The sequence below is a fragment of the Dipodomys merriami genome, unplaced genomic scaffold (genome assembly GCF_024711535.1).
Source record: "Dipodomys merriami isolate MVZ:Mamm:240054 unplaced genomic scaffold, mDipMer1.0.p SCAF_142, whole genome shotgun sequence".
Lineage (NCBI taxonomy): Eukaryota > Metazoa > Chordata > Mammalia > Rodentia > Heteromyidae > Dipodomys > Dipodomys merriami.
The window spans coordinates 1,431,050-1,458,077 of NW_027202738.1; the positions used below are offsets into that span (position 1 = coordinate 1,431,050).

Genomic DNA, 27,028 nt, shown 5'->3' on the forward strand with positions numbered 1-27,028 from the left:
GGAGCAGAGCACACTCCTCTTCAAGTGTCCATCAGGGCAGATGAAGCCAGCACTCGGTGCCCTGGCAGGAAGGCCAGGAGGGCTGGCAGAGCGTGGCCGGGGGATCTTTATCAGAAACCTCGGCTGGAACCAGAGCCCCGGATTCCTGCTGTGCCCCAATGTGGAGCAGTGAGGGGCTGTGAGGCGCACCTGCCCTGCATCCCTGCCAGCCTGCCACTCTGTCCAGGCTGGGTCCCCAGTGCAGCCGCCGAGTGAAGCCCAGTGTCAGGCCCAGGGCTGGAATCAGCCTTCCCCACTGTGGCCGGGACAGGTATTGAGCGCTTGCTGTCTACCAGGTGTGCTAAATGGCTGACATTCATTTTTCCCCACTCACAGACATCCTCCAGAGAGAAGTGCTAGCATGAGCTACATTTTACAGATGGGGAAACCGAGGCACTCTGGGCCAGCCGGACCTAGCATCTGCTCTTGTGTGTGTGAGAGAGCTTTTTTTTTTTTTTTTGGAGTCTCATGGACTTTCCTGCCTGCCTTTGAGCCTCAATCCTCAGCCTCCTGAGTAGCTCGGATCACAGGCGTGAGCCACTCATGCCGGGCTGCTGCTCTTCACCCTGGCCAGCACCTCCCACAGCCGAAGCTTTTCACAGCAGCAGTGACAGGCGCCACGGGCGCTGACCTGCCCAGAGCTGGTGAGGCAAAAGCTGCAGGGCTGCCTTCACAGGGATCATCTAGTAAGCGCCTGCTGTGTGCCAGGAAGGAGGCCCGCTGGCTTTCCACCGCCCTGCGGATTGCCTTTCCTGAGGATCTGTGGGGCCATGGGCTCGCTCCCCGGTTCCTGGCTGGCAGCTTGGTCTGCACCCCTGACTCCCTCCCCTGCCAGTTGCTGCTGGTCATGAACCCTCAGAATAACAGGAAGTGTCTGGGCCAGGAGGAACACGGGGGCCGTGACCCCCGATAAGGGCCCTGAGGTCTCTGCAGCCTCCCAAGGGGCAAAAATGTTCAGACAGAGACCCAGGTGTGTGTGCACAGTGTCACCTGGGACCCAGTCTGGCAGTTGTGGTCACATGACCACTTTCACTTCCCCTTCCGGTGTACATTGATTTTGGGGTGCTCTGGACAAAGAGCCAAAGGAGTCTCACTACTTCTTTGGGGCCACTGCTCTTCGGCCCCGGGTCCTGGATCCCTCCTGGTACCTTGAGAGGTGATGAGCTTATGGCTGCTCTCCTGGACCCATTTCCCAGATGCGGCTACTGAGGCTAAGGAGAGAATTCCAGCGCTCTGAGTCCTCCCAGCCTGGCTGGGGAGGAGTCAGAGAGGGAGGAGGAGGAGGGAGGGGGAGGGCAGCCATTGGGCCACTCCCGGTCCTGCCAGTCTGGGTGGTGACTGCCACCCTCAGTTCGCAGGGCGCACCCACTGGTGTCCAGCCCTGACATCTGGGCTGGCCTGAGTCGACAGACCTGCACCTGCAGTGTCAGCAGATTGACAAACCGAGAGGGAGAAATAAGCGTGGGGGGGGGGTCACTTTCTAGCCTGGACCAGGCCCTGCTGGACATTTAACACTTGAAAAATGTTCCAACTTGGACCTGTGAGGGCAGAGGAAAAAAAGAGGTCTGGACTGGAGGTGGAAGAAACACCTGGAGAGGCGATTGATAAGCCACACCCAGAAAGGACAGTAGTATTAAGCACCGTCTATGGTATCGATATTAAACACAGTCTGAGTGTGTGACTCGTCTCCTGCATTATCTTAATTAATTCTCGCCGAACCCTGTAAATAAGATAGGACATCATCCCATTGCACAGAGGAGGAAGTCAAATCGTAGCACAGAGAGGTGAGGCAATTTACCCCAAAACGCACAGCTACCAAAGGGGCAGAGCAGGATCAAAACTCAGGAAGGCGAGCCAGTTACTAACCGTGAGACTGTGGCCGCGCTATCTAAGCCCTGGGCACCTCCGTTTCTTTACCCGCGAGCTGGGGGCCACGGCGCAGGGCGCGCAGAAGGATAGGAGCAGAACAAAGAGAAGCTCTCAGACCCGTGCCTGGCACGGAGCAGACTCCTGGAGGATTGATCTCCCCGCCTTCCCCTCCCGCGCACTCCCCGGGGTTCCCTGGACACTCGGGGGGGGGGGGAGACCCCTCCCTCCACAGAGCCGACACCTCGAGAAAGAGAGGGAGGGAAACAGGTGATCGCCGCCCCCAGCCAAATTAGCGATAACCCGAGGCCACGCCCTCTGGATGGGGACCACGCCCACTCTCGACGGAGGCCACGCCCGACCGACAAATGGCCACGCCCTCCCACCGCAAGCCACGCCCCTGGTCGTGGCCACGCCCTCCCCGCTGCCAGGCTGGGCCGCTCTCCCGGGTCTCCGCCACCGTGCGCTCCGGCGCGCGTGGCTGGGGTGCCGGCAGAGGGCGCGCGAGGGGCTCGGAGGGCGGGCGGGGACCCTGCGGGAGGCGGGATCGGGGACGGCCCTGAGCCTCCCCCTCCCGCCCCCTGCCCGCCCAGTCGGTCCTCCCGGAGCTCCCGCGCCGCGGCGAGGGCTGGTGGTGCCCCCGCGCGCTCCGCCCGTCCGCCCGCCCGCGCGCGCGCCCGCCGGCCTGGGGCGCAGCTCCTACCTGTGGAGCCCGGCGGGCGCCCCCTTTCCTCCCAGGGGCTCGATTGCCTCTCCTCCATCCGGATCCGGCCCCTCGCGCCCCGCACAGGGGTCGCCGGGACCCCGGGGCGGGGCGCCAGGCTCGCAGCTGGTGGCATGTAGGCGCCCTCGGGGCCGGCCTCGGAACCCGGGCGCCCTCCTGCGCGCAAAGTTTGGGCCGAGCGCCATGGCCAGGAGCAGCTCCTTGAGTATCCGCGTGGTGGAGGGCCGGGCGCTGCCCGCCAAGGACGTGTGAGTGCCGGGGCGCGGGCGCGGGCGCGGGCGCGGGCGGGGGGCGGCGTCGGGCAGGCCCGGCCGGCCCCGTGCCAGGGAGGGCCGCCCGCCCCGGCGCCCGGGCCGCGGGCGTCTTTGTTCCGGGATGTGCCCCAGGGGCTCTGGCCGGGCTGGGGAGGGGGCTGCAGACAGGTGCTGGGGGGATATCAGGGAACCCTCCCCCCCAGGAGTCCATCCAGATGGTCCCGGTGCAAACAACGTTCAGTGTCACCAGGTGGCCTCCTGGGGTCCTTTTGACCCAGGGCTCTGAGACCCCCCCCCCCCAGGTCTGGTAGCCGCCAGACCCGGGGTGACATTTCCCTAGGTGTCCTGCTGCCTGAAGAGGCCCTCCCCCTCTCCCTCCCCCCCCCCAGGGCCCGTCCCTGCCACGCGCGACAGACCCGGCCGGGGTGGCTTGGGCGCCTCTCTGTTCCTGGCTCCCTCCCCCCCCCAGCTGAATCAGCAATTGCTGACTCAGCAGTAAAGGGGAGTCCCCCCCTTCCCCCCCACTGGCCTGGAGCCCAGAGAGAGGCTCTGAGGATGTCAGCACCTGAGGCAGGTGTGGAATCCTTGGGAGGATGCTGGCTGCCTGACCTTGAACTCAAACTCTTTGCGAGCCTTGGTTTCCCCTCTGGGCACTGGGGGCTGGGGGCGGAGCCACCATCCTGATCCTAGGGACCTTTGGGGGCTCACCTGTGCTAAGGTGAGCTGGGAGGCGGAGTCTTGGTCCTGATTGAGGGTGGGCTTTAGCTCTGCTGGGAGGGAGTGCTGTCTCCGTTTCTGTCTCTCTCTGTCCATCTGTCTCTGTTTCTTCCTCTCTCTCTCTCTCTCTCTCTCTCTCTCTCTCTCTCTCTCTCTCTCTCTCTGTGTCTATCTGTCTCTCTCTCTCTCTGGCCTTTGATTTCAGGAACCTTCTTACCACAGCACCCTGCCACTGTGGCCTTAGGGAGTTTAGCACCCCCTTTCTCAGCAGTCACCCCAAACAAATATACCTGAAAGAACAACAGAGCAACTAGACCAGTTCCCAGGCCACCCTTTCTAAGAATGAGATTAAGGACCTGCATCATCTCCATAATCCAGGGGTGAGGGCTGTCAGTCTGTCTGAGCCCTGTCTTCCATCCGTCCTGGTGGGTGGCAGCTGGGGTCCTGGGCCAGGACCTGCCTTTCAACCCCCACACCTCCTGCACAGGGGTTTGAGTCACGTCTCATTCTAGCACCTCTGGGTCACGCTCACCCCCTGCCTTTCCCCAGCCCAGGAAAGAGCCGCACCCCAGAGCAAGGGTGGTGCGAGGGGTCCCCGACTGGGCGCCCATCCACCCTGCCTCAGTTTCCCTAGCTGGTGGCCCCCTTCTTCCAGACCATGCTGAGGTATCAGAGGAGGGTGGGGGCCTCTGGGAGGGGCTGCATTCTCTGCCCACCCCTCAGGCGGAGGGCCCAGACCCCAAAGCCATGTTCACAGCAATGGCCAACCTCGCCCGGAGGAGGCCACAGCGGATTTCAGAGTCCCGCCTGTGATTGGCCGTAGCTGCTGGCAGACATCCCAGGCCCCGCCCTCCATGCCTGGGAAACTGAGGACCGCAGAGACAGTTCCCTAGGATTTGAACGCGGACAGCTTCTCAGGACAAAACCAGACAGGGATCACCGAGGGGCCTCTTTCCCATGCTGCCCTGGGGCAAGGGCCGTGGGAGAGGCCAGGCAGGGGACAGGCCCATCCCTCCCGGCTCGCCACGCCACCTTGGCCTTACCTGATGGGATCCCGATAAGGGCTTGTGCGTCAGAGCCCGGGGCAGCTCGTGCTGAGCTCAGCTCCCGTGAGAGGACGGGGCGGGGGAGGGGCGGCGGCCCCCAGGGGGGCTGACCGCTGCCCTGGGCGCAGGGGATGGAATCAGCACACGCTCCAAACATCTGTCCACTCAGAACTCACCCCCCCAGGCCAACTCCACACCAAGTGGGAGATAGAGGAGAAAGAGGGGTACAGACTGTTCCCCAAGAAGCTCACAGCTTGGTGTTTGAGGGAGGCAGATGGGAAATGCAGAAACATGGGGAGTGAGATGATTTGGGGGCTCAGAGGGTTTTGTGTGTGTGTGTGTGTGTGTGAAGATTGTGTCTTGCCATGTTGCCCAGGCTGGCTTCGAACTCCTGTTTCGCTGATCCTCCTGCCTCAGCCGCCCTGAGGGCTGAAGCATGGGTGGAGTGCAGGGCTTGCAGGGTTGTTTTTAGAGTCAGCCTCGGTGGGGAGGAGACTCTCGGATGGAGAGCTGCGTTGAACTCAGGACTATTCTTTTTCCTGGGACTTGAACTCGGGGCCTGGGTGCTGTCCCTGAGCTTCATTTGCTCAAGGCTAGCTCTCTATCACTTGAGCCACAGCGCCACTTTCAGCTTTTTCTGTGTATGTGGTTCTGAGGAATGGAATCCAGGGCTTCATGCATGCTAGGCCAGCACTCGACCACTGAGCTACCCTCCCAGCCCAAGGACTGGTATTTTGAAAGGGAGATGGGCCTGGCTTGGTTGCCCAAGAGGAAATAGCATGCCTATTGTCGCTTCAGTTTTGAGGTTTGGATTCTCTGTAGGTCCATCCTTCTGAGGTTGGGGGATCCCCACCCCCAGGGGAGGGCAGCAGTGACCCCCAGGCACCATGGCAGGTTGGGCGTTCCTGGGCCATCCAGGGACCAGTCCATCATGCCCCCCCTGCCAAAATAATGTCTGGGCCCATTTACAGGGCAGTGAAGTCAAGGCCAGGAGTTGGGAAGGGAGGTGCCAGCCGGCCACCTTGGGGTCAGGGGCATGGCACTGAAGACCACTGGACCTAACCACGCGTCGGGGCTCTCACCCTTCCAGATCCTGTGTCCCTGTGTCCCTTTCTCAAGGGGTGGAGGGGGGGCAGGAGGAAGGCCAGGTGTCCGTGCAGTGGCTCCCACCCGCGTTGTGGGGGGTGACATCTTCGTTGCTGGACTGACCATGTGACCCCGGCTAAGTCCCCTCTCCCCCTGGGGCCCAACCTCCTCTGCCCGATCGATGAGGCAGATTGACCCACGCCTCTCCCAGGGCTGCGCTTTCGAGCCCCTCCCTCACCCCCTTGTCTTCTCAGGTCCGGAAGCAGTGACCCCTACTGCCTGGTCAAAGTGGACGATGAGGTGGTGGCCAGGTACGGAGTGGGCGGAGGGGCTCTTCCTAGACCTGCTGAATCCAGGAAGGGCAAATTCGTGTGCCGTGGCGCACACCCCTGTAGTCCCAGCATTTGGGAGGCCGAGGCAAGAGGATTGTGAGTTGGAGGCCAAACCTGGCTACCTATGAAGACCTCTGCCAACAATAACCAAAGATCTGGGGCGTGAGCCTCTCCCCGAGGAGGCCCGCCGTACCCCGAATCCCACCATCCTCCCATGTTCTCCTTCTCTGGTGACTCAGCCGCCACCAGCCTGTGCCTCTCTCCGCTACTGGCCTCTCCGGGGCTGGCATCTCACGCTTGGCTGGACTGGCTGGTTCCGGGCCTGCCGGGTGCTGCGGGTGCCGGGGAGTGTGTGTGAGGATGAGTGTGTGTGTGTGTGTGTGTGTGTGCACATGCACATGGGCCCTCTGCACTCCCACGTGAGCGCTCCAGCCTGCCTGCGCGGGTGTGAGTCCCGGCTGGGCGGTGTGGATGGACCTGTGGCGGGGGCGGGGCAGGCGGGAGGGAGGTGGGTGGGCAGCGGCGGGAGCCCCGGTTCCTATGGAGACAGCAGGACTCAGGATGCTCCTGGCGCCAGTTCTGGTCCAGATGGGCAGGGAGCTGGGAGCGGGGAGACCCCGTGGGGAGAGGGGTAGGCCGGGGGGCCCTGGGCTGACCTCCACTGGTCCCTCCCACCCCCGAGAGCGGGCTGCTCTCAGCCCCTTCTGCAGAGTGCTTTTCTGGGGGACCTCAGGCTGCGCCCCCCCGCTCCCCCATACACACACACTGAGCTCCGAGGAGCTGCTGGATCAGGAGCTGGGAGAAGAGGGGACCTCAGGCGTGGGAAAAGGCTGAGCGCGGGGAAGGGAGTAAGAGGAATCGTCCAGGGTCTGTCTGAAGGTGGTGCCCCTGGGCTGGGTCAGAAGCACAGTGTGTGTGTGTGTGTGTGTGTGTGTGTGTGTGTTGTGTGTGTGTGTGTCTGTGTGTGTGAGCACGTGGTCCCTGGCCATCCTGCGGTCTCTCTTGCTTTCCATGAATCTCAGAGTGCTCAGGTGTTCAGTGCTCCCTTGCCTCTGATGTCTTCTCGTTCTTTGAACTAAAAAAGACCGACTCCTGCCTCAGGGCCTTTGCACATGCTGTCCCAGCCATCTGGAACACTTGTCCTCTTTGCCGTTCCCTTTTGCCCCCCTCTCCAGCAGTAAGCATTCCTCAGGCCTCACCTCAGCATCTCTGAGCTAACCTGGTCAATGGCCTCTCCCAAAGGCCTTGGAAGGATGGAGACAGTGACTGGAGCTGTGTGCAAGCCCGTGTGTGTGTGGGTGTGGCTCGGTACATGTCAGCATAGGTGCTGCATGCTGTGTGTCTGGGTGACACACACAGGTATGTGATTCTAGAAGTTTCTGAGGACACCCTGTGTGTCTGTGTATGTGGGGTGCGCCTGCATCTTGGTCCTCCCTGGAGTATATGGTGTGCTTCCGTGTGTGTGAACTACACACACATGCTCATTCTCTATGAGTCTGGCTCCTTGGATGGGATGTGCACCGTGTGTGGACATGTGCGTTAGACCTCTGCATGTGTGCACAGGGCTCTGTAGGTGTGTGCACGTGTGAGACCTCTGTGTGTGTATGAGGTCTGTGTGTGTGTGTGAGATCTCTGCGTGTGTACACGGGGTCTGTGTGTGTGTGAGATCTCTGCGTGTGTGCACGGGGTCTGTGTGTGTGAGATCTCTGCGTGTGTGCACGGGGTCTGTGTGTGTGTGAGATCTCTGCGTGTGTGCACGGGGTCTGTGTGTGTGTGTGAGATCTCTGCGTGTGTGCACGGGGTCTGTGTGTGAGATCTCTGCGTGTGTGCACGGGGTCTGTGTGTGTGTGAGATCTCTGCGTGTGTGCACGGGGTCTGTGTGTGTGTGAGGCCTCTGCGTGTGTGCACGGGGTCTGTGTGTGTGTGAGATCTCTGCGTGTGTGCACGGGGTCTGTGTGTGTGTGAGATCTCTGCGTGTGTGCACGGGGTCTGTGTGTGTGTGAGATCTCTGCGTGTGTGCACGGGGTCTGTGTGTGTGTGAGATCTCTGCGTGTGTGCACGGGGTCTGTGTGTGTGTGAGATCTCTGCGTGTGTGCACGGGGTCTGTGTGTGTGTGTGAGATCTCTGCGTGTGTGCACGGGGTCTGTGTGTGAGATCTCTGCGTGTGTGCACGGGGTCTGTCTGTGTGTGAGATCTCTGCGTGTGTGCATGGGGTCTGTGTGTGTGTGAGGCCTCTGCGTGTGTGCACGGGGTCTGTGTGTGTGTGAGATCTCTGCGTGTGTGCACGGGGTCTGTGTGTGTGTGAGATCTCTGCGTGTGTGCACGGGGTCTGTGTGTGTGTGTGAGATCTCTGCGTGTGTGCACGGGGTCTGTGTGTGTGTGAGATCTCTGCGTGTGTGCACGGGGTCTGTGTGTGTGTGAGATCTCTGCGTGTGTGCACGGGGTCTGTGTGTGAGATCTCTGCGTGTGTGCACGGGGTCTGTGTGTGTGTGTGAGAACTCTGCGTGTGTGCACGGGGTCTGTGTGTGAGATCTCTGCGTGTGTGCACGGGGTCTGTGTGTGTGTGAGGTCTCTGCGTGTGTGCACGGGGTCTGTGTTTGTGTGAGATCTCTGCGTGTGTGCACAGTCTGTGTGTGAGATCTCTGCGTGTGTGCACGGGGTCTGTGTGTGTGAGGCCTCTGCGTGTGTGCACGGGGTCTGTGTGTGTGAGATCTCTGCGTGTGTGCACGGGGTCTGTGTGTGTGTGAGATCTCTGCGTGTGTGCACGGGGTCTGTGTGTGAGATCTCTGCGTGTGTGCACGGGGTCTGTGTGTGTGTGAGATCTCTGCGTGTGTGCACGGGGTCTGTGTGTGTGTGAGATCTCTGCGTGTGTGCACGGGGTCTGTGTGTGTGTGTGTGTGAGATCTCTGTGTGTGTGCACGGGGTCTGTGTGTGTGTGAGATCTCTGCGTGTGTGCACGGGGTCTGTGTGTGTGTGAGATCTCTGCGTGTGTGCACGGGGTCTGTCTGTGTGTGAGATCTCTGCGTGTGTGCACGGGGTCTGTGTGTGTGTGTGTGAGATCTCTGCGTGTGTGCACGGGGTCTGTGTGTGTGTGAGATCTCTGCGTGTGTGCACGGGGTCTGTGTGTGTGAGATCTCTGCGTGTGTGCACGGGGTCTGTGTGTGTGTGTGTGAGATCTCTGCGTGTGTGCACGGGGTCTGTGTGTGTGTGAGATCTCTGCGTGTGTGCACGGGGTCTGTGTGTGTGTGAGATCTCTGCGTGTGTGCACGGGGTCTGTGTGTGTGTGAGATCTCTGCGTGTGCACGGGGTCTGTGTGTGTGTGAGATCTCTGCGTGTGTGCACGGGGTCTGTGTGTGTGTGAGATCTCTGCGTGTGTGCACGGGGTCTGTGTGTGTGTGAGATCTCTGCGTGTGTGCACGGGGTCTGTGTGTGTGTGAGATCTCTGCGTGTGTGCACGGGGTCTGTGTGTGTGAGATCTCTGCGTGTGTGCACGGGGTCTGTGTGTGTGTGAGATCTCTGCGTGTGTGCACGGGGTCTGTGTGTGTGTGATCTCTGCGTGTGTGCACGGGGTCTGTGTGTGTGTGTGAGATCTCTGCGTGTGTGCACGGGGTCTGTGTGTGAGATCTCTGCGTGTGTGCACGGGGTCTGTGTGTGTGTGAGGCCTCTGCGTGTGTGCACGGGGTCTGTGTGTGTGTGTGTGAGATCTCTGCGTGTGTGCACGGGGTCTGTGTGTGTGTGAGATCTCTGCGTGTGTGCACGGGGTCTGTGTGTGTGTGAGATCTCTGCGTGTGTGCACGGGGTCTGTGTGTGTGTGAGATCTCTGCGTGTGTGCACGGGGTCTGTGTGTGTGTGAGATCTCTGCGTGTGTGCACGGGGTCTGTGTGTGTGTGTGATCTCTGCGTGTGTGCACGGGGTCTGTGTGTGTGTGTGAGATCTCTGCGTGTGTGCACGGGGTCTGTGTTGTGTGTGATCTCTGCGTGTGTGCACGGGGTCTGTGTGTGTGTGTGAGATCTCTGCGTGTGTGCACGGGGTCTGTGTGTGTGTGTGAGATCTCTGCGTGTGTGCACGGGGTCTGTGTGTGTGAGATCTCTGCGTGTGTGCACGGGGTCTGTGTGTGAGATCTCTGCGTGTGTGCACGGGGTCTGTGTGTGTGTGAGGCCTCTGCGTGTGTGCACGGGGTCTGTGTGTGTGTGTGTGAGATCTCTGCGTGTGTGCACGGGGTCTGTGTGTGTGTGAGATCTCTGCGTGTGTGCACGGGGTCTGTGTGTGTGTGAGATCTCTGCGTGTGTGCACGGGGTCTGTGTGTGTGTGAGATCTCTGCGTGTGTGCACGGGGTCTGTGTGTGTGTGAGATCTCTGCGTGTGTGCACGGGGTCTGTGTGTGTGTGTGATCTCTGCGTGTGTGCACGGGGTCTGTGTGTGTGTGTGAGATCTCTGCGTGTGTGCACGGGGTCTGTGTGTGTGTGTGATCTCTGCGTGTGTGCACGGGGTCTGTGTGTGTGTGTGAGATCTCTGCGTGTGTGCACGGGGTCTGTGTGTGTGTGTGATCTCTGCGTGTGTGCACGGGGTCTGTGTGTGTGTGTGAGATCTCTGCGTGTGTGCACGGGGTCTGTGTGTGTGTGTGAGATCTCTGCGTGTGTGCACGGGGTCTGTGTGTGTGTGAGATCTCTGCGTGTGTGCACAGGGTCTGTGTGTGTGTGTGAGTTCTCTGCGTGTGTGCACGGGGTCTGTGTGTGTGTGTGATCTCTGCGTGTGTGCACGGGGTCTGTGTGTGTGTGTGAGATCTCTGCGTGTGTGCACGGGGTCTGTGTGTGTGTGTGAGATCTCTGCGTGTGTGCACGGGGTCTGTGTGTGTGTGAGATCTCTGCGTGTGTGCACGGGGTCTGTGTGTGTGTGTGATCTCTGCGTGTGTGCATGGGGTCTGTGTGTGTGTGAGATCTCTGCGTGTGTGCACGGGGTCTGTGTGTGTGTGAGATCTCTGCGTGTGTGCACGGGGTCTGTGTGTGTGTGTGAGATCTCTGCGTGTGTGCACGGGGTCTGTGTGTGTGTGAGATCTCTGCGTGTGTGCACGGGGTCTGTGTGTGTGTGATCTCTGCGTGTGTGCATGGGGTCTGTGTGTGTGTGAGATCTCTGCGTGTGTGCACGGGGTCTGTGTGTGTGTGAGATCTCTGCATGTGTGCACGGGGTCTGTCTGTGTGTGTGAGATCTTTGTGTGTGTGCACGGGGTCTGTGTGTGTGAGATCTCTGCGTGTGTGCACGGGGTCTGTGTGTGTGAGATCTCTGCGTGTGTGCACGGGGTCTGTGTGTGTGTGAGATCTCTGCGTGTGTGCACGGGGTCTGTGTGTGTGTGTGATCTCTGCGTGTGTGCACGGGGTCTGTGTGTGTGTGAGATCTCTGCGTGTGTGCACGGGGTCTGTGTGTGTGTGAGATCTCTGCGTGTGTGCACGGGGTCTGTGTGTGTGTGAGATCTCTGCGTGTGTGCACGGGGTCTGTGTGTGTGTGAGATCTCTGCGTGTGTGCACGGGGTCTGTGTGTGTGTGAGATCTCTGCGTGTGTGCACGGGGTCTGTGTGTGAGGTCTCTGCGTGTGTGCACGGGGTCTGTGTGTGTGTGAGATCTCTGCGTGTGTGCACGGGGTCTGTGTGTGAGATCTCTGCGTGTGTGCACGGGGTCTGTGTGTGTGTGTGAGATCTCTGCGTGTGTGCACGGGGTCTGTGTGTGTGTGTGAGATCTCTGCGTGTGTGCACGGGGTCTGTGTGTGTGTGTGATCTCTGCGTGTGTGCACGGGGTCTGTGTGTGTGTGAGGCCTCTGTGTGTGTGCACGGGGTCTGTGTGTGTGTGAGATCTCTGCGTGTGTGCACGGGGTCTGTGTGTGTGTGAGATCTCTGCGTGTGTGCACGGGGTCTGTGTGTGTGTGTGATCTCTCCGTGTGTGCACGGGGTCTGTGTGTGTGTGAGATCTCTGCGTGTGTGCACGGGGTCTGTGTGTGTGTGAGATCTCTGCGTGTGTGCACGGGGTCTGTCCGGGCCCCGTCAGTATCGTGAGGTGCCTGTCCTGGAGGGCATCCGTGGGGCTCCGGACCGTCTGGGCCGTCGGCGGGGGGTTCCCCGGCGGCGGTGGCTGTCTGTGGGGACCCGGCCCAGCCCACTCCCCTCTTGCAGGACGGCGACCGTGTGGCGGAGCCTGAGCCCCTTCTGGGGGGAGGAGTACACGGTGCACCTGCCGCAGGACTTCCACCATCTGGCCTTCTACGTGCTGGACCAGGACACCGTGGGGTGAGTGGGGCGGGGCTGTGGGCGGGGCACGCAGGGGGCGGGACTTTGCTGGGCAATGGGCGTGGCGTATGGTGGGTGGGGCCGTGGTGAGCACAGAGGGGCGGGATGTGGGTGGGGAATGGGGGCAAGGCAGGTGGGGCGGGGCGTGCGGTGGGTGGGGCTGTGGGCGGGGCCAAGGCGTGTCCCGGAAGGGGCGTGGCGTGTGGTGGGCGGGGTTTCGGCACGCGCAGAGGGGCGGGGCGTGTGGGCCGGGCGTCCGGTAGTTCGGGGCGGGCCTGGGGCGGGCAGGGTGCGCAGGCGCGGGGCTGGGGGAGGCGGTGGAAGGAGGGTTGTTGCCCAGGGCTGAGCGCAGCCCGTCTGGACGCCTGCCTGGCTGCACCGGCAGCTGGCGGGGTCCCAGGCTCACACCCCCCCCCCCTCTGCAGGCACGATGACATCATCGGCAAGATCTCCCTGAGCAAGGAGGCCATCACCGCCGACCCCCGAGGTGGGCCGGGCCCTTCTGCGGACGGTGGTTGCATGTGTCCGGCGCGGGCCCGGGGCCTGAGCTGGGGCCTGGCGCTGCCCCTGGCGCGGCCGGCGCTCTGCCGCTGGCTTCTTGCGGGTCCGCTGGAGACGCCTGCCCAGGCTGGCTGCCGGCTGTGGCCCTCGGATCTCAGCCTCCCGAGAAGCCGCATCGTAGCGGGAGCCGCCGGCGCCTGGCTGAGGATGCTGCTGTCCCCGTCCTGGGCACCGAGCCCGGGGAGCGGCGCCTTGCGTGCTGAGCGCATGCCCTGCGGTGCCTGCTCATTTTTAAACACGTGTTGCTTGAAGTTGTTGTTATTGCTGGCGCTTCTTGGGATGTCCTTAAATATTTGACTCTGGAAACAAGTGGTAACGCACAGAAAATACCAAACGTCTTTGCGGGTCTCGAGGGCGGACGCTGCTGTTGCTCATGGTGGCCTGTTTCCTTGTGTGTGTGTGTGGTGACCGCCGGATGGGCCTGTAGATCCAGATACCTCGCTGGCCCAGCCAGAAATACAAGATCCTATCCCTAAAATGACTCAAACAACAAAGGGGGTAAGGGTGGGGCTCCCCCGCAGAGCCGAGGCCTGAGTTCAAACCCCAATACTGTCTCCCACTGAGGGAGAAAAGATAGACCATTTATAAACAAAGCTGACTCCTCATTACTGTAGGAGCTGAAAGACAACAGGATCTTATCTTCGAAGCATTGGAGAGAACAGAGACAGACAGAATGCCCGAGATTCTGCAGAGCAGGGCTGAGGGATAGGGACTGTATTTCAAGGTGACAAGGGACACACAGCACACGGCTCAGAGCATTGGTCCGACCCCCATTGGCGGGGGCTCTACCCCCCAGGCAGAGCCTCCCTGGCTCACCCTGGTCTTGTTTCTTCCCATCGACATGATGCTGATTACAGCCCCTATGTCAGACAGAGGACACATGACAGGAAAAAGTCCCCACTGGGGCATTTTTAGGCCCGTGTCTACGAAGCATCATTGTGTGTGTCCCGCAGGCATCGACAGCTGGATCAACCTGAGCCGCGTGGACCCGGACGCAGAGGTGCAGGGCGAGGTCTGCCTGGCGGTGCAGGTCCTGGATGACGCAGGTGGCCGCTGTCTTCGGTGTCACATCCGGCAGGCCAGGTACAGTCAGTCACCACCGAGGTGGGGTGGCCGTGGTCTGAACGTGGGCCTGGCCCCCTGTGTTTCCAGCTCCGGGAGCCTTGGGACCTCTTCTGTCCTAGGGGACTTCAGCGCTTGCAGCCCCAGCTCACTAGTTGCATGCTTTCTGGGCTAGGGAGGGGGGCAAATCACAAGTAAGATCTCCTTATTCCCTTCCTTCCCTCCCTGTGATTGCCAACCATGGGCCAATCACTGGGGGTGGATGATTGGACAGGCCAGTTGGGGATGTAGGAATCAAATTGTAATGGACAGAGATCCTCAGTTTATCCTGGTTTAAGCAGAACTGTCAGTTGGTTGGTTCATAGAACGGAGAGATGGCTTCAGGCATGGCTGGATCCAGGGGTTCAATCAGGAACGTGAGAAACTGGCTCTATCTTTGGCTGTGCTAGCTTCGTTCTGGGCTGGTATCCCTCCTGGTGGGAGCAAGACAGCCCCCCAGCCCCTGTCTGGCAGCTTCCAGCTTCGTGGCCAACAACTGGCCATGCCAAGCAATGTCCTCGGGCGGGCTCTTACTGGTTCTGTCTGGGACATATGCCTATTTCTGAACCAATCACATGGACCGACTCTGTAGACCTTATTGGTCATTAATGGTCTGGGAGAAGGGATTGGCTTATCAAAGTCTCGTGGGCCAAGAGGGCAGGAAGGTGGGTCTTTTCTCCTGAAGAAAATCTCCAGGAAGAGAGATGTAGGGCCAGCAGGGCCTCTAGGGGCCCCAGCCACCAGCAGCCATGTTCCTCTCCCTTGTCTTGGAGATCCCCTCCCTCTCCTCAGCCCTTGCGTCCATCTGCCCCTTCCTCCCCGTCTCTGTCATCCGTCATCCTTTTTGTCTTTCCTCTGCTCCAGTCCTCACTTCTGGGCCTCTGGGCCTCCAGGTAGGAGAGAATAGATTTCTAGCTTTGCTGTGTGACCATAAAGCCCTTCTTTACCCTCTCTGAGCCTTGCTTACCATCTATAGATTTCAGTCCTCCCCCATTCCTCCAGCCTTGGTCCCCTGATGGAGAAGGACTGGATCAAGGAGGCCGGGAACCGGGTGGCAGATTCAGTGTGTGGCCCCGGGCTCCTCACCTGCCCTCTGCCCATGGCCCCCTCCCCACCAAGAGGCAAAGCAGGATCCTCGCCAGCAGGACAGGGGCTGACTGCTGTCGCTTAGCAACCATGTTGGCTCCTAGGAAACCAAAGTCTCTGGATGCCTGGCAAAGCAGGAAGCAGGCAGTCCCTCATGGTGTGTGGAGGGGGTTCCTGGGTTTGCGGGAGCCTGGTGAAGCAGGATGGAGACAGTGCTGGAGAGGGTTTTTGTGTTGCCATAGAAACAAGGGTGTGGTCTGTCTCCTGCAGGCTCTTGGTTCCTGGGCAGGGTGTGGGTGCGAAGATTTGTGGAATGAATAACCGAGCTGAGCACTCACACCTGCCAGGGGCTCCGCCAAGCCCTGGGCACAATGAAGTCATCTTCTGTGACCCTTGACCCCGAGAGGCCCCTGTGATTTTCCCCATGAGGAAACTAAAGCTCAGAGAGGTCCAGTGATTTCCCCCCAGTGTGGCCCAGCCAAGCTGGCAGAGGCAGGGATGTGATCCTTTGTCCCAGTCTGCCATCCGGGGAAATGGAGGCTCTCTGCCCCCTCCCTGCTACCCCTTGTCCTGCTGGACTTCCTGATGCAGACTTGACCTTTCCGTTGAGGGGAAACACATGAGTTGTGTGAAGTGACCAGAAGCTCGGGTTTGGATGGATGGACGTACAGACGGGGCCAGCTGGGTCTCCCTTGAGGCCCGTTTTCTGGGGGTCTGGGTTCTCAAGCGTCCTGTGTCTCTCCCCTCTCCCCTCCCCAGGGACCTGGCCCCCCGGGACATCTCTGGCACATCGGACCCGTTTGCTCGTGTGTTCTGGGGCAGCCAGAGCTCAGAGACGTCGGTGAGCATGGAGGGGGGAGCGGGCCAGTGCGGGCCCCGGTGGTGGGTGGGCCCTGTCCCCCCCTCAGGTCCCCCTCTGTCTCCTCTCTGCCCGCCCCCCCCACCTGTCACTCAAACACACTGTTTCTCACGCCAGATCATCAAGAAGACGCGGTTCCCGCACTGGGACGAGGTGCTGGAGCTGCGGGCCGCGCCGGGGACGGTCGCCCCACTGCGCGTGGAACTCTGGGACTGGGACATGGTGGGCAAGAATGACTTCCTGGGCATGGTGAGCCCCGCCCTCCGGTGCCCTCCATGGCGCCCGGTGCCTCTGGGACAGATGGGCAAAGACCTCCTGGGCTGGGAAGGGCAGGTGTGCGGGCCCTGGTGCCCTGGCTGCCCCCAGCGTCGTGCGGTGTCATTGTCCCCTGGGGGACAGAGCGCTGTCCAGCAGAGCTGTGCTGACTCGGCCTTCCTGGTGGCTCCGCCCGGCTGAGCTGCTGTTTGCCCTGGTTAGGAAAGGGGAAACGGAGGCTCAGGAGGGCAAATTGGCTTTCTCAGTGTGCCATGACTTAGACTTGGTTTAGGTCTCCGCAGCCCCTCCCAGAGCACGGGGGTCTCCATCTCCCCACGTGTAAGGAGGGCGTGGCTGGGGTCCTACAGGGAGGCAGGGCTGGGACAGATGGAAGGACGGCTGGAGGTCGGCCCTGGGAAACAAACGGCAAATGGTGGGAGACATCTGCTCCCCGGTGTCAGGCCCCAGGGGGAGAGGGCCTGAGGCGTGAGGTGCGGGGTGCACCCCTCCGTCCCAAGAGGCAGGAGGATTGAGAGTTCCAGGCCTTCTTGGGGTTCAGCCCTGTCTGAGAAAGCCAAATGGAAAGGAGGAAACGTCTGTGTGCACACGTGTGTGTGTGTGTCCCCGCAGGTGGAGTTCTCCCCCCAGACCCTGCTGCAGAGGCCCCCCAACGGCTGGTTCCACCTCCTCCCCTTCCCCACGGCAGTGGAGGATGCCGGGTACGGGGCCCCACGGCCGCGGGGGCCTGCGCTGGACCCGTGGGCACCCTCTCCAGCCCCCACGGTGTACTGTGGACCCTGAGCCCACCCCACCACCCACCTGCGGAGCACGCACACCGCTCACATCTGCCACTGTCCATCTCTATGCGTGCGCGCGTGTGCGCACACCCGCACACCAGTCCTGTCTCCACGCACTTTCCCTGCTCATACCTGCCACACCTGGCTGTGTGGTTCGCACCTACAGGCTCACACCTGGATGTACTGTTCGTACCCACTCACACCTGACTACCACTCACACTCACACCTATTACTCACACCCACTCACACCTGGCTGAACCATTCACACCTGCATAAGTGTCTCACTCACACCTACTTACCCCCGACATACCGTTCACACCCACTCACACTGGCTCACACCTGACTGCCACTCATACCTGTGCACACTGCCTATTCCATGCACATGTGCAGAACTGGGCACCTCTGTCCCTATTTCTGCTGTCAGTGTCCCTTCACCTGCCCCCCGCCCCCCTCCCCAGGGCCCACACCCCTGGCCTCAGGTCCACACACCAACCCCCCCCCCCCGCTGTCTCTCCAGGGGCAGCCTGGGCGCCCTGCGGGTGAAGGTGCGCCTGACCGAGGACCGTGTGCTGCCCTCCGAGTACTACCGGCCTCTGGCCGAGCTGCTCGAGGGGTCGGTGTGGGGGCCTGTGGAGGTGGGTGTGCAGACCGGCCAGGGTCAGTGTGGGGGTGTGCAGGTGGGGTGTAGGGGTGTGGGGGTGGGGGTGTGCAGGTGGGTGTGCAGGTGGGGTGGGTGTAGGAGGTGGGGTGGGTGTAGGGGTGTGGGGGGTGTGTGTGCAGGTGGGTGTGCAGGTGGGGTGTAGGGGTGTGGGGGGTGTGTGTGCAGGTGGGTGTGCAGGTGGGGTGGGTGTAGGAGGTGGGGTGGGGGTGTGGAGGGTGGGTGTGCAGGTGGGGTGGGGGTGGGGGGGTGGAGGTAGGTGAGCAGGTGCATGGGAGCCCTTGGCCCCGCAGCTCCCGGGTGGCATGGTGCCGGGGCAGCAGGTCACCTCTCCAGCGTGGGGTCACCTCTCTGGGCCGGGTCCCCGCAGGAGGACATGGCCAGCCCGCTGGCGCTGCTGGAGGAGCTGAGCTCTGGGGACTGCGGCCGCGACCTGGCCACGCGGCTGGTGAAGCTCTTCCTGGGCCGTGGCCTGGCCGGCAACTTCCTGGACTACGTGACGCGCCGGGAGCTGGCCCGTACCGGTGAGCGGCTGGCAGCCCGCACGGGCGGCCGCGGGTGGGGAGGATGCCGGGCTGATGAGGGGCTCCCCACACCGGGTGCCCCCAGTGGCTGAGCACGGTCTCCGGGCCCCTTCAGCTCCCTCTGAGCTGTGTGCGGGCGGGGTGCTTGGCTCTGTCCTGCCTGTGGAGTTGGGGTCTCTCTGATCCCCGAGGCTGGAAGAACCCCCCACCCCAGGTGACCGGGCTGAGCTGGGTGCGGCGCCTCTCACACCCCAGCAAATACACCCCCTGTCCTCCCAGCCGACCCCAACGTCCTCTTCCGTTCCAACTCCCTGGCCTCCAAATCCATGGAGCAGTTCATGAAGGTGAGAGGAGGGCGGGCGCCACCCCCATGCCTGCCCCCCCAGCCTGGCCGGGGCCATACCCCAGCCTCCCCTGTGCCCCTGCCCTCAGCCCCCCCCCCGTGACCCCACCCTCAGCTCGTGGGCATGCACTACCTGCACGAGGTGCTGCGCCCCATCATCAGCCGGGTCTTCGAGGAGAAGAAGTACATGGAGCTGGACCCCTGCAAGATGGACCTGAGCCGAGCCAGGTGAGCTGAGCCACCCGGGGGCCTCCTGGGGCCCGAGCCGGGCAGCACGGCACCCTGCAGGGACAGCCAGGCTTCTGAGAACCAGGCAGGCTCCGGCCAGATACAAAGGACAGCAGGAAACCAAGGAAGGGAGGCAGATTGTCCACAAGCAGAAAAGTTTCTTGACTATGATCTGTGCTGCGGAGTGGCCCAAGACGGGAGGGGGGGACGGGTGACAGGCAGGGCGCCTTTGTGCAAAGACTCGAAGGTGGCAAGGGAAAGAGCCTTGTTGAGGTTTGGTGACAGAGAAACGGCAAGTGCAAAGGCCCTGAGGTTGGACCACGCGTGTCACACGCACGCTCTGGAGGCAGGGAAGCAGGCCTGTGGTGAGGACGGACAGGGAGGGAGGGCCACTCTGAAGAGATGACATTTAAGCTGACAGGTGTGGGCGTGGCCAAAGGCCGTGACATGGGTGTGCCCGGTGGCGGGGAGGGAGTGTGGCCTGAAGGGAGCCGGCAGGGGGTCCCGGGGTGGCCGAGTGGGCCGGAGACCAGGCTGCGCTGCTCTGCGCAGGAGGATCTCCTTCAAGGGCGTGCCCTCCGAGGAGCAGGTGCGCGAGACCAGCCTGGGGCTGCTGACCGGCTACCTGGGGCCCATCGTGGACGCCATTGTGGGCTCGGTGGGGCGCTGCCCGCTGGCCCTGCGCCTGGCCTTCAAGCAGCTGCGGCGGCGCGTGGAGGAGCGCTTCCCGGGGGCGGGGCACGAGGTAGGCGTGGCGGGCGGGGCCCGGGGCGGGGCCCAGGGCGGAGTGGAGGGCGGGGCCCGGGGCGGGGCCCAGGGCGGAGTGGAGGGCGGGGCCCGGGGCGGAGTGGAGGGCGGGGCCCGGGGCGGGGCCCAGGGCGGAGTGGAGGGCGGGGCCCGGGGCGGGGCCCAGGGCGGAGTGGAGGGCGGGGCCCGGGGCGGAGTGGAGGGCGGGGCCCAGGGCGGAGTGGAGGGCGGGGCCCGGGGCGGAGTGGAAGGTGGGGCCCAGGGCGGAGTGGAGGGCGGGGCCCGGGGCGGGCCCGACGTAGGCGTGGAGGGCGGAGCCCGGGGCGGGGCGGGGCCCGAGTTGGAGTGGAGGGCGGGGCCGGGGGCGGGCCCGAGGTAGGTGTGAAGGGCGGAGCCTGGGCTGGGGCGGGGCCCGAGGTAGGTGTGGAGGGCGGGGCCCAGGGTGGGGCGGGGCACAGGTCGGAGTGGAGGGCGGGGCCCGGGGCTGGCCGGTGGTAGGCTTGGAGGGCGGGGCCCTGGAGGACGGGGCGGGGCCCTGGGTGGGGCGCGGGCGGGGCTCGGTGGGCGGGCCACACCCCCAGGCTGGTGCAGGAGGAGGCCGCTGTCCAGGGTCCTGTTGGGCGTCAGGGTAGAGACGGCCCCTCCCTGGGTGTCTGGAGGCCCCGGCTTCCTTCAGCCCGCTCTGCCCGCTCCCATGGGCTGCTGAGGTGCTAAGTGGGGTGGGGCAGGGACTTGGGGGGTGCAAGGAAAGGGGATGCCGGTCCCCCCGCCCAGGAAGCCCCGTTAGAGCCCCTGGAGGCCCGCTTTCCTAGCCCGCCAGGGTGGGACTTGGGGCCCCCCCGGGCACCCCGTATTTGCTCCGACGTGTCCCCCATCCCCACGAAGGGAGGCGCCATGGAGGCTGAGGCGGGCGGGGAGCGGGGCTGCGGGCCGTGGAGGTCAGGGGGAGGCGCTCTTCCCGCTGCGGGCCTGGCCCTGGGGGCCCGGGCGAGGCCGAGGCACCCCCCCCCCCAGCTCTGTACGCCCCCGGGCAGGCACTGCCTGTGTGAACCACACCCCGGAACAGACACAGAGCCCACTGTCGGGGTCAATGCAAAGGGCAGGTGTGGGGGCGCTGGGGGGACGGGCGCCCGGAAGCGCCCCCCACCGCGGAGGAGGGGCGGCCGGGCCGAGGCTTACAGCGCGGCAGCCTCCACACCTGCCAACCCGGGCCTCAGTTTCTGCCTCCCAAAAATGGGCGTCATGGAAGTTTCCCTGAGGTTCTTTGGAGGATTCCATGCGATTGGAGATTGAATGTGTCACTCAAGGCTCCAGCGCGCTCCTGGAAGCAGCGCTTTGCCGCTGAATGGCGCTTTTGTCTGTAGCTGGGCGGCCTTGCGCCTCAGCCGCCCGATGGGTGCAGAAAACCTGGCCCCTTCTCGTCGCCTCAGACCACAGGGTTGGGTTCGAGTCCTGCTTCCCGGACTCCTCTGCTGTGTGAACAAGTGTCTAGGCCTCTCTGAGCCTCGGCTTCCTTGTGTGGCACATGTTCGTGACCATGGTGCCTCTCTCCCAGGTCAAATCTGATTCTGTAGTCTTGATAGTTACCTCATTTTCCAGCTGGAGAAACTGAGACACAGGGAAGGAAGACCTTCCGGGGAGGACAGAATGGCCTTTCCCCTCCCCGCCCCGTGTGCTCCAGCACCCTCCTCTTTGTGGCCTCTCACCTGCTGCTGCTTTTGCAGGATGTAAAGTACCTGGCCATAAGTGGCTTTCTCTTCCTGCGGTTCTTTGCCCCCGCCATCCTCACCCCGAAGTTGTTTGACCTCCGGGATCAGCACGCAGACCCCCAGACTAGCCGCTCCCTGCTGCTGCTCGCTAAGGTACTGGGGGGCCAGATGGGGATGGGCAGTCATCTACATCTTAGTATGAATTAGTCCATGCCTAGCAATGTGAGGTTCTGGTGGGCCCTGGTGTGCTTGACAGATCCGGGCAGTCCTGGGGTGGTGATGGGGGATGCAGAGGAGAGCAGAAGACAGGAACTGGGGTGCGGATCTCAGAAGGGGAGGGGAGGAACAGGCTGTGCCCAAGCCGTGGGCCAGGCTGGGTCTCCTCCCTAGGGACCCTGGGAGCCAGCCCGGTTCTGGGTGGGCAGAGGGTCCTGGTCTGGGCCGTGACCTTCCCCCACCCCCCAGGCTGTGCAGAGCATCGGAAACCTGGGCCAGCAGCTGGGCCAGGGCAAGGAGCTGTGGATGGCCCCGCTCCACCCCTTCCTGTTGCAGAGCGTCGCGCGCGTGCGGGACTTCCTGGACCAGCTGGTGGACGTGGACGAGGGTGAGGTCCTGTGGCCAGGGGCCTGGCAGGATCCCCAGCTCCTCAGTGCCGAGAATGGGGGGGGATCAGTTGGTCCATCAACAAGCATTTTCTGGGATCAGTGCTAGGTCTCAGATATGGATGGAGCCTGGGACCACCCCCAGCGGATGTGGGCTGTGGACCAGTGTCTGTTGAGTGCCCAATGCATGGTACAAACAGGAAGCACCAGCAGGAAGTGGGGATCAGAAGAGGGAAGTTTGGGGGGGGGGACAGCATATGCAAAGGCCCTGCAGTCAGAGGAGACTGACTGAGGTAGGAACAAAGGAGAGGTGAAGCCAGGCAGGTATGGCGAGGTGGGGCAGGATGTGGGTTTGACTTGTGAGCAGGAAGGACGTCCCCTCTCTCATCTCCCCACCTGACTCTCCCCTTCCCCAGAGAAGGGAAGCCCCACCCGGGCGCTGGTCCCGCCCTCCGAGACGGTGCGGGAAGGCTACCTGCTCAAGCGGAGAGAGGAGCAAGGCGGCCTGACCCCGCGCTTCGCCTTCAAGAAGCGCTACTTCTGGCTCAGCGGGGACAGCCTGGCCTACGCCAAGAGTCCTGAGGGGCAGGTGGGGCTCGAGCACCAGCCGCTGGGTTCCCCAGGGGGGAAACTGAGGCCCTGGGTGAGGGGGAGCCACAGAATCTAATCTCCCAGCCAGGTGCTGGTGGCTCACACCTGTAATCCTAGCTACTCAGGCTGAGATCTGAGGATGGAGGTTCAAAGCCAGCCAGGGCAGGGAAGTCCATGAGACTCTATTCCCCAATAAAAAAGTGGTGCTGTGGCTCAGAGTGGTAGAGTGCCAGCCTTGAGCACAAAGAGACTCAGGGACAGTGCCCAGGACCCGAGTCCAAGCCCCACAACTCAGGAAAGAAAGGAGGAGAGAGCGAGAGAGAGGAAAGAGAGAGGGGGGGAAGGAAGGAAGGAAGGAAGGAAGGAAGCTCGCTCCCACAGTGCCCATGTTTAGGGGTGGCTTTGCTCCCTAAGGAGGAAGAAGAGGAGGAGGAGGAAGGGGAGGAGAGGAGGGGGAGAAGGGCAAGCGGGAGGGAGGGAGGGAGGGGCGCGGCCGCGGGGTGACCGGGCCCGTCCCAGGCGCGGGTCTCCCTGGCGGTGCGGCGCATCCGGGCGGTGGAGCGCGTGGACGAGGGCGCCTTCCAGCTGCCGCACGTGATGCAGGTGGTGACGGGGGACGAGGCTGGGGCCCAGCGCACCACCTACCTGCAGTGCAAGGTGAGGCGGGGCCGGCGGGGGCGGGGGCGGCGGGGCCGGGGGCGGCGGGGCGGGGGCGGCGGGGGCGGGGGGCGGGGGCGGCGGGGCGGGGGCGGCGGGGCGGGGGCGGGGCCGGCGGGGCGGGGGCGGGGGGCGGCGGGGCGGCGCACCGGTCCTGACCGCCGCCTCGCTCCGCAGAACGTGAACGACCTCAACCAGTGGCTGTCGGCCCTGCGCAAAGCCAGCGCCGCCAACCCCGAGCGGCTGGCCGCCTGCCACCCCGGGGCCTTCCGCGGCGGCCGATGGACCTGCTGCCTGCGGGCCGAGCGCGCGGGTGAGCGGCCTGCCGGGCGGGTGAGGGCCCCGGCCCGCGCCCCACTCACCCCTGGCCCCCTGCCCCCAGCGCACGCCCCCGGCCCGCGCCCCGCACACCCCAGGCCCGCGCCCCCTGCCCCCGGGCCCCGCCCCCGGCCCACGCCCCCTGCCCCCGGGCTCCGCCCCCTGTCCCCGGGCCCCGCCCCCGGCCCACGCCCCCTGCCCCCGGGCTCCGCCCCCTGTCCCCGGGCCCCGCCCCCGGCCCGCGCCCCCTGCCCCCGGGCTCCGCCCCCTGCCCCGGGCTCCGCCCCCTGTCCCCGGGCTCCGCCCCCGGCCCGCGCCCCCGGGCCCACGCCCCCTGTCCCCGGGCTCCGGGCCCCGGGCCCACGCCCCCTGTCCCCGGGCTCCGCCCCCGGGCCCCGGCCCCGCCCCCTGTCCCCGGGCTCCGCCCCCGGGCCCCGGGCCCACGCCCCCTGTCCCCGGGCTCCGCCCCCGGGCCCCGGCCCCGCCCCCTGTCCCGGGGCTCCGCCCCCTGTCCCCGGCCCCGGCCCACGCTCCCTGCCCCCCGGGCCCCGGCCCCGCCCCCTGTCCCCGGGCTCCGCCCCCGGCCCCCGCCCCCGGCCCACGCCCCCTGCCCCGGCCCCTGCCCCCGGGCCCCGCCTCCGGCCCCCCGCCCCCGGCGCGCGTCCCCGCCCCGCGGGAGGCCCGGGCCACGGGACCCCGGCCCCAAGCCAGCCCGGTCAGGGACGTCCCGAGGCTCGTGGCTCCAGCGATCCCCCAGAAAGGCAGGACGGACTGGCGCTGCGGCTCAAGGGGTAGAGCGCCCGCCTTGAGCTGAAGAGCTCGGGGACGGCGCCCAGGCCCAGGGTTCGAGCCCACGACCGACCACAACAAAACACACGAGGGAGGCAGTGCCTGCTTCACCTTCGCAGCCCCAGCTCTCGAGGGGCCGGCTGCGGCTCTGGGGAGCCCCGATCGCCTGGGACGCCCGGGGCGGAGGGCTTCGGGAGGAGCGCTCGCAGCGCCCAGGGGAGCGGTGGGCCGGGCCCGCGGCGGGGCGGGGCGGGGGTCAGGCCAGGGCCAGGGGGCGGGCGGGGAGTCTGAGGGTGGGGCGGGGCGGGGGGGTCTGAGGGCGGGGTGGTTGTCAGGCCGAGGCGGGGGGCAGGGGCGGGGCAGGGGGCGGGGTCTGAGGCAGAGGCGGAGGGGCTGAGGGCGGGGCGGTGGTCAGGCCGAGGCGGGGCTCTGAGGCAGGGGCGGCGGAGGTGGTTCTGAGGGCGGGGTTGGGGCGGGGCGTTCTGAGGCGGGGGGCGGGGTCTGAGGGCGGGGCGGGGCGTTCTGAGGCGGGGGCGGGGCGGGGGTGGGTCTGGGGGCGGGGCGTTCTGAGGCGGGGGCGGGGTCTGAGGGCGGGGCGGGGCGTTCTGAGGCGGGGGGGGGGCGGAGGCGCGGGCCGGGTGCCTGAGGCGCGGGGCGCCTTCCGGTCGGCGTCTCCTGACGAGCCCCGCACGTCCCCTCAGCCGCCGGCTGCAGCCGCACGCACTCCGCGGTCACCCTCGGGGACTGGAGCGACCCGCTGGACCCCGACGCCGAGACCCAGGCCGTGTACAGGCAGCTGCTCCTGGGCCGGGACCAGCTCAGGTGGGTGACGCGCCTGCGCACGCGCGCGCGGGTCTGCCTCGGGTCCGAGGGGCCGCGCCAGCCCCCCGACCCGCATCGCGCCCGTTCACTCCTGGTGGGAGCTGAGCGCCCAGGGCGGCCGGGCAGGGCCCGAGGCTCCTCCTCCCCTGCCCCCCGAGGCCGAGCGGGGTCTGGGGTCTCAGTGTCCCCCACTCCTGAGCGCCCCGCGCCCCCGTGCAGCCCTGGCCCTTCCGGGCCCAGGACAGAGGCCGTCCCGACCCACCGTCCACTGGGGTCTGCAGCCACCTGCCTGGACCGGGCTGGGCACTGGTGCTCACACCTGTAATCTTAGCCACCCTGGAGGCTGAGATCTGAGGATCAAGGCTCTAAGGCAACCCAGGCAGACAAAACTGAGAGATTTTTGTTGTTGTTTTTGGTGACTAGGCTAGCACTCTACCACGTTAAGCCAGTGCCACTTCCAAAAGGAGGAGACTCTTCCAAAAGCAAAAAGCTGGAAGTGGAGCTGTGGCTCACGTGGTAGAACACTAGCCTTGAGCCAAAAAGCTCAGGGATACCACCCAGGCCCTGAGTTCAAACCACAGGACCAGCACAAAAACATGGTACGGGACTCTTAGTATGACCCTTAGGGTTATGGGAGCAAATCCAGGGACAGAGTTAGTTTTCAATACAGAGTAATAGGGATTATAAAGCTGTGTGACCTCAGGCAGGCTACTGTAATTCTGTGTCTCAGTGATAGTATCTGAGAACAGTTTCTGACAGCACTCGGCTCATGCCAGTTGCTGAGACAGAGGAGTTAATGACTGGGAAGGATGTAGGAAGAGGATGGTGGGACTCTGATCTCAGGTGGGGAGCAGCCAAGAATCTCCAGGCAGCTTTGGGATGTGGGGTTGGAGACCAGACTTGTCTGTTCCCTCTTCTTGACAACCAGGATGAAATTCCTGGAGGATCTGAACCCAGATCTAGCTCCAGAGGCCGACACTGGGAAGGATCCGGGCACCACTGACAGTAAGGAACAGGGGCCCTGTCCTCCCACCCCCAGCCCTGCTTCACCCCACCATGCATGCAGCCTCCAGTGCCCGCCTGCCCACCTCCTGATTCCAGGCTCATTTTGGGGTTCTCAGGGCAAGTCTGCAGCTTTAGGAAAGCAATTGGGCCTGGAGGGCTGGCGGCTTTGGGGGGACAGCTGAGTCCCCTCTGTGGCCCTTGTCCTCCCCCAGGGCCCCCCCCTGAGGTCCTGGCCCGGCAGAGAGCAGCCGCTGCCCACCTGCTGCAGGTGCTGGAGGACCTGGACCGAGCCCATGAAGAGTTCCTGCTGCGGCTCTGAGGAAGGCCGAAGCCGCCCTGGCACAGGGAGTGGGAGCGTGTGCGGGGCTCTGGGCTCTGGGCTCTGGGGCTGTCCTCCGTGCCCCAGTCCTGCCCAGGGCAGGGGCCGGGCCTCCGATCCCACAAGGCTTTGCTTTCTGGGTTGGATAAGGAACCTGACTGGTCGACCTGGAGTCTTTGCGTCTCTGGACTCACCTCTTCCTTACTCAAGAAGCCAGCCTGGTCCTGAGCTGCTGGATACGGCTGTTCCTGAAATCCTAATGCCTAGTCTTAGTGTCCCAGACAGGCACTCAGTGGGCCCCGTTCTTCCTGTTCTCACATCTGTGACCCCCCGTGCTTCACCAACCATCCAGTCCTACGTCCCTGGCTAGACCCCAACCCCCAAGCCTTTGGAATTGGGTGCCTTGAAGCAGAAATGCAGTTGGGTACCAAGTGTGCCAAACTCAGATCCATGGAGCTTGGGAAACGTTGGGCCTGGCTCCGCCCCCACTCCCTTCACCCCACCCTCTGTGCCTCAGTTTACCTTGTATAAAATGAGAAGGGAGTGAGCTTGGCCGTGTGGCTTTCAAACTGGTTTCTGGGTAGCTGGCCCTGAAGTCAAAACTCTACCTTCCACCCACCTCTCTTACGCTGTTTTCTAGAAGGTTCCTGGGCCCCACCTGACCATGGCAGCAGGGTTCTGGAGGAGGAGCTGCCATTCTCCCACTTCCCAGCGTGTGTG

General features: G+C 64.0%; 1 protein-coding gene across 4 annotated transcripts; it reads left to right on the forward strand.

Moving 5' to 3' along the window:
* Positions 1–2,549: 2,549 nt before the first annotated feature.
* Positions 2,550–26,855, forward strand: LOC138826362 (rasGAP-activating-like protein 1). Of its 4 annotated transcripts, none has more exons than XM_070021443.1 (21): positions 2,550–2,877; positions 5,987–6,043; positions 12,224–12,337; positions 12,763–12,824; positions 13,852–13,981; positions 15,845–15,926; positions 16,062–16,193; positions 16,830–16,918; positions 17,514–17,631; positions 18,025–18,178; positions 18,458–18,522; positions 18,637–18,749; positions 19,302–19,494; positions 21,221–21,358; positions 21,671–21,809; positions 22,224–22,396; positions 23,002–23,055; positions 23,233–23,368; positions 24,864–24,984; positions 25,913–25,989; positions 26,202–26,855. In XM_070021443.1, exons 1-21 carry the CDS (start codon positions 2,813–2,815, stop codon positions 26,306–26,308), a joined length of 2,319 nt encoding a protein of 772 aa, XP_069877544.1. In that variant the 5' UTR covers positions 2,550–2,812; the 3' UTR covers positions 26,309–26,855. The 4 variants fall into 4 exon arrangements, with proteins under 4 accessions (XP_069877544.1, XP_069877543.1, XP_069877545.1 ...); XM_070021442.1 differs by having other exon boundaries at positions 2,551–2,877; positions 22,918–23,055; XM_070021444.1 differs by lacking the exons at positions 16,830–16,918; positions 19,302–19,494 and having other exon boundaries at positions 2,551–2,877; positions 22,918–23,055.
* The last annotated feature ends 173 nt before the right edge of the window (positions 26,856–27,028 follow it).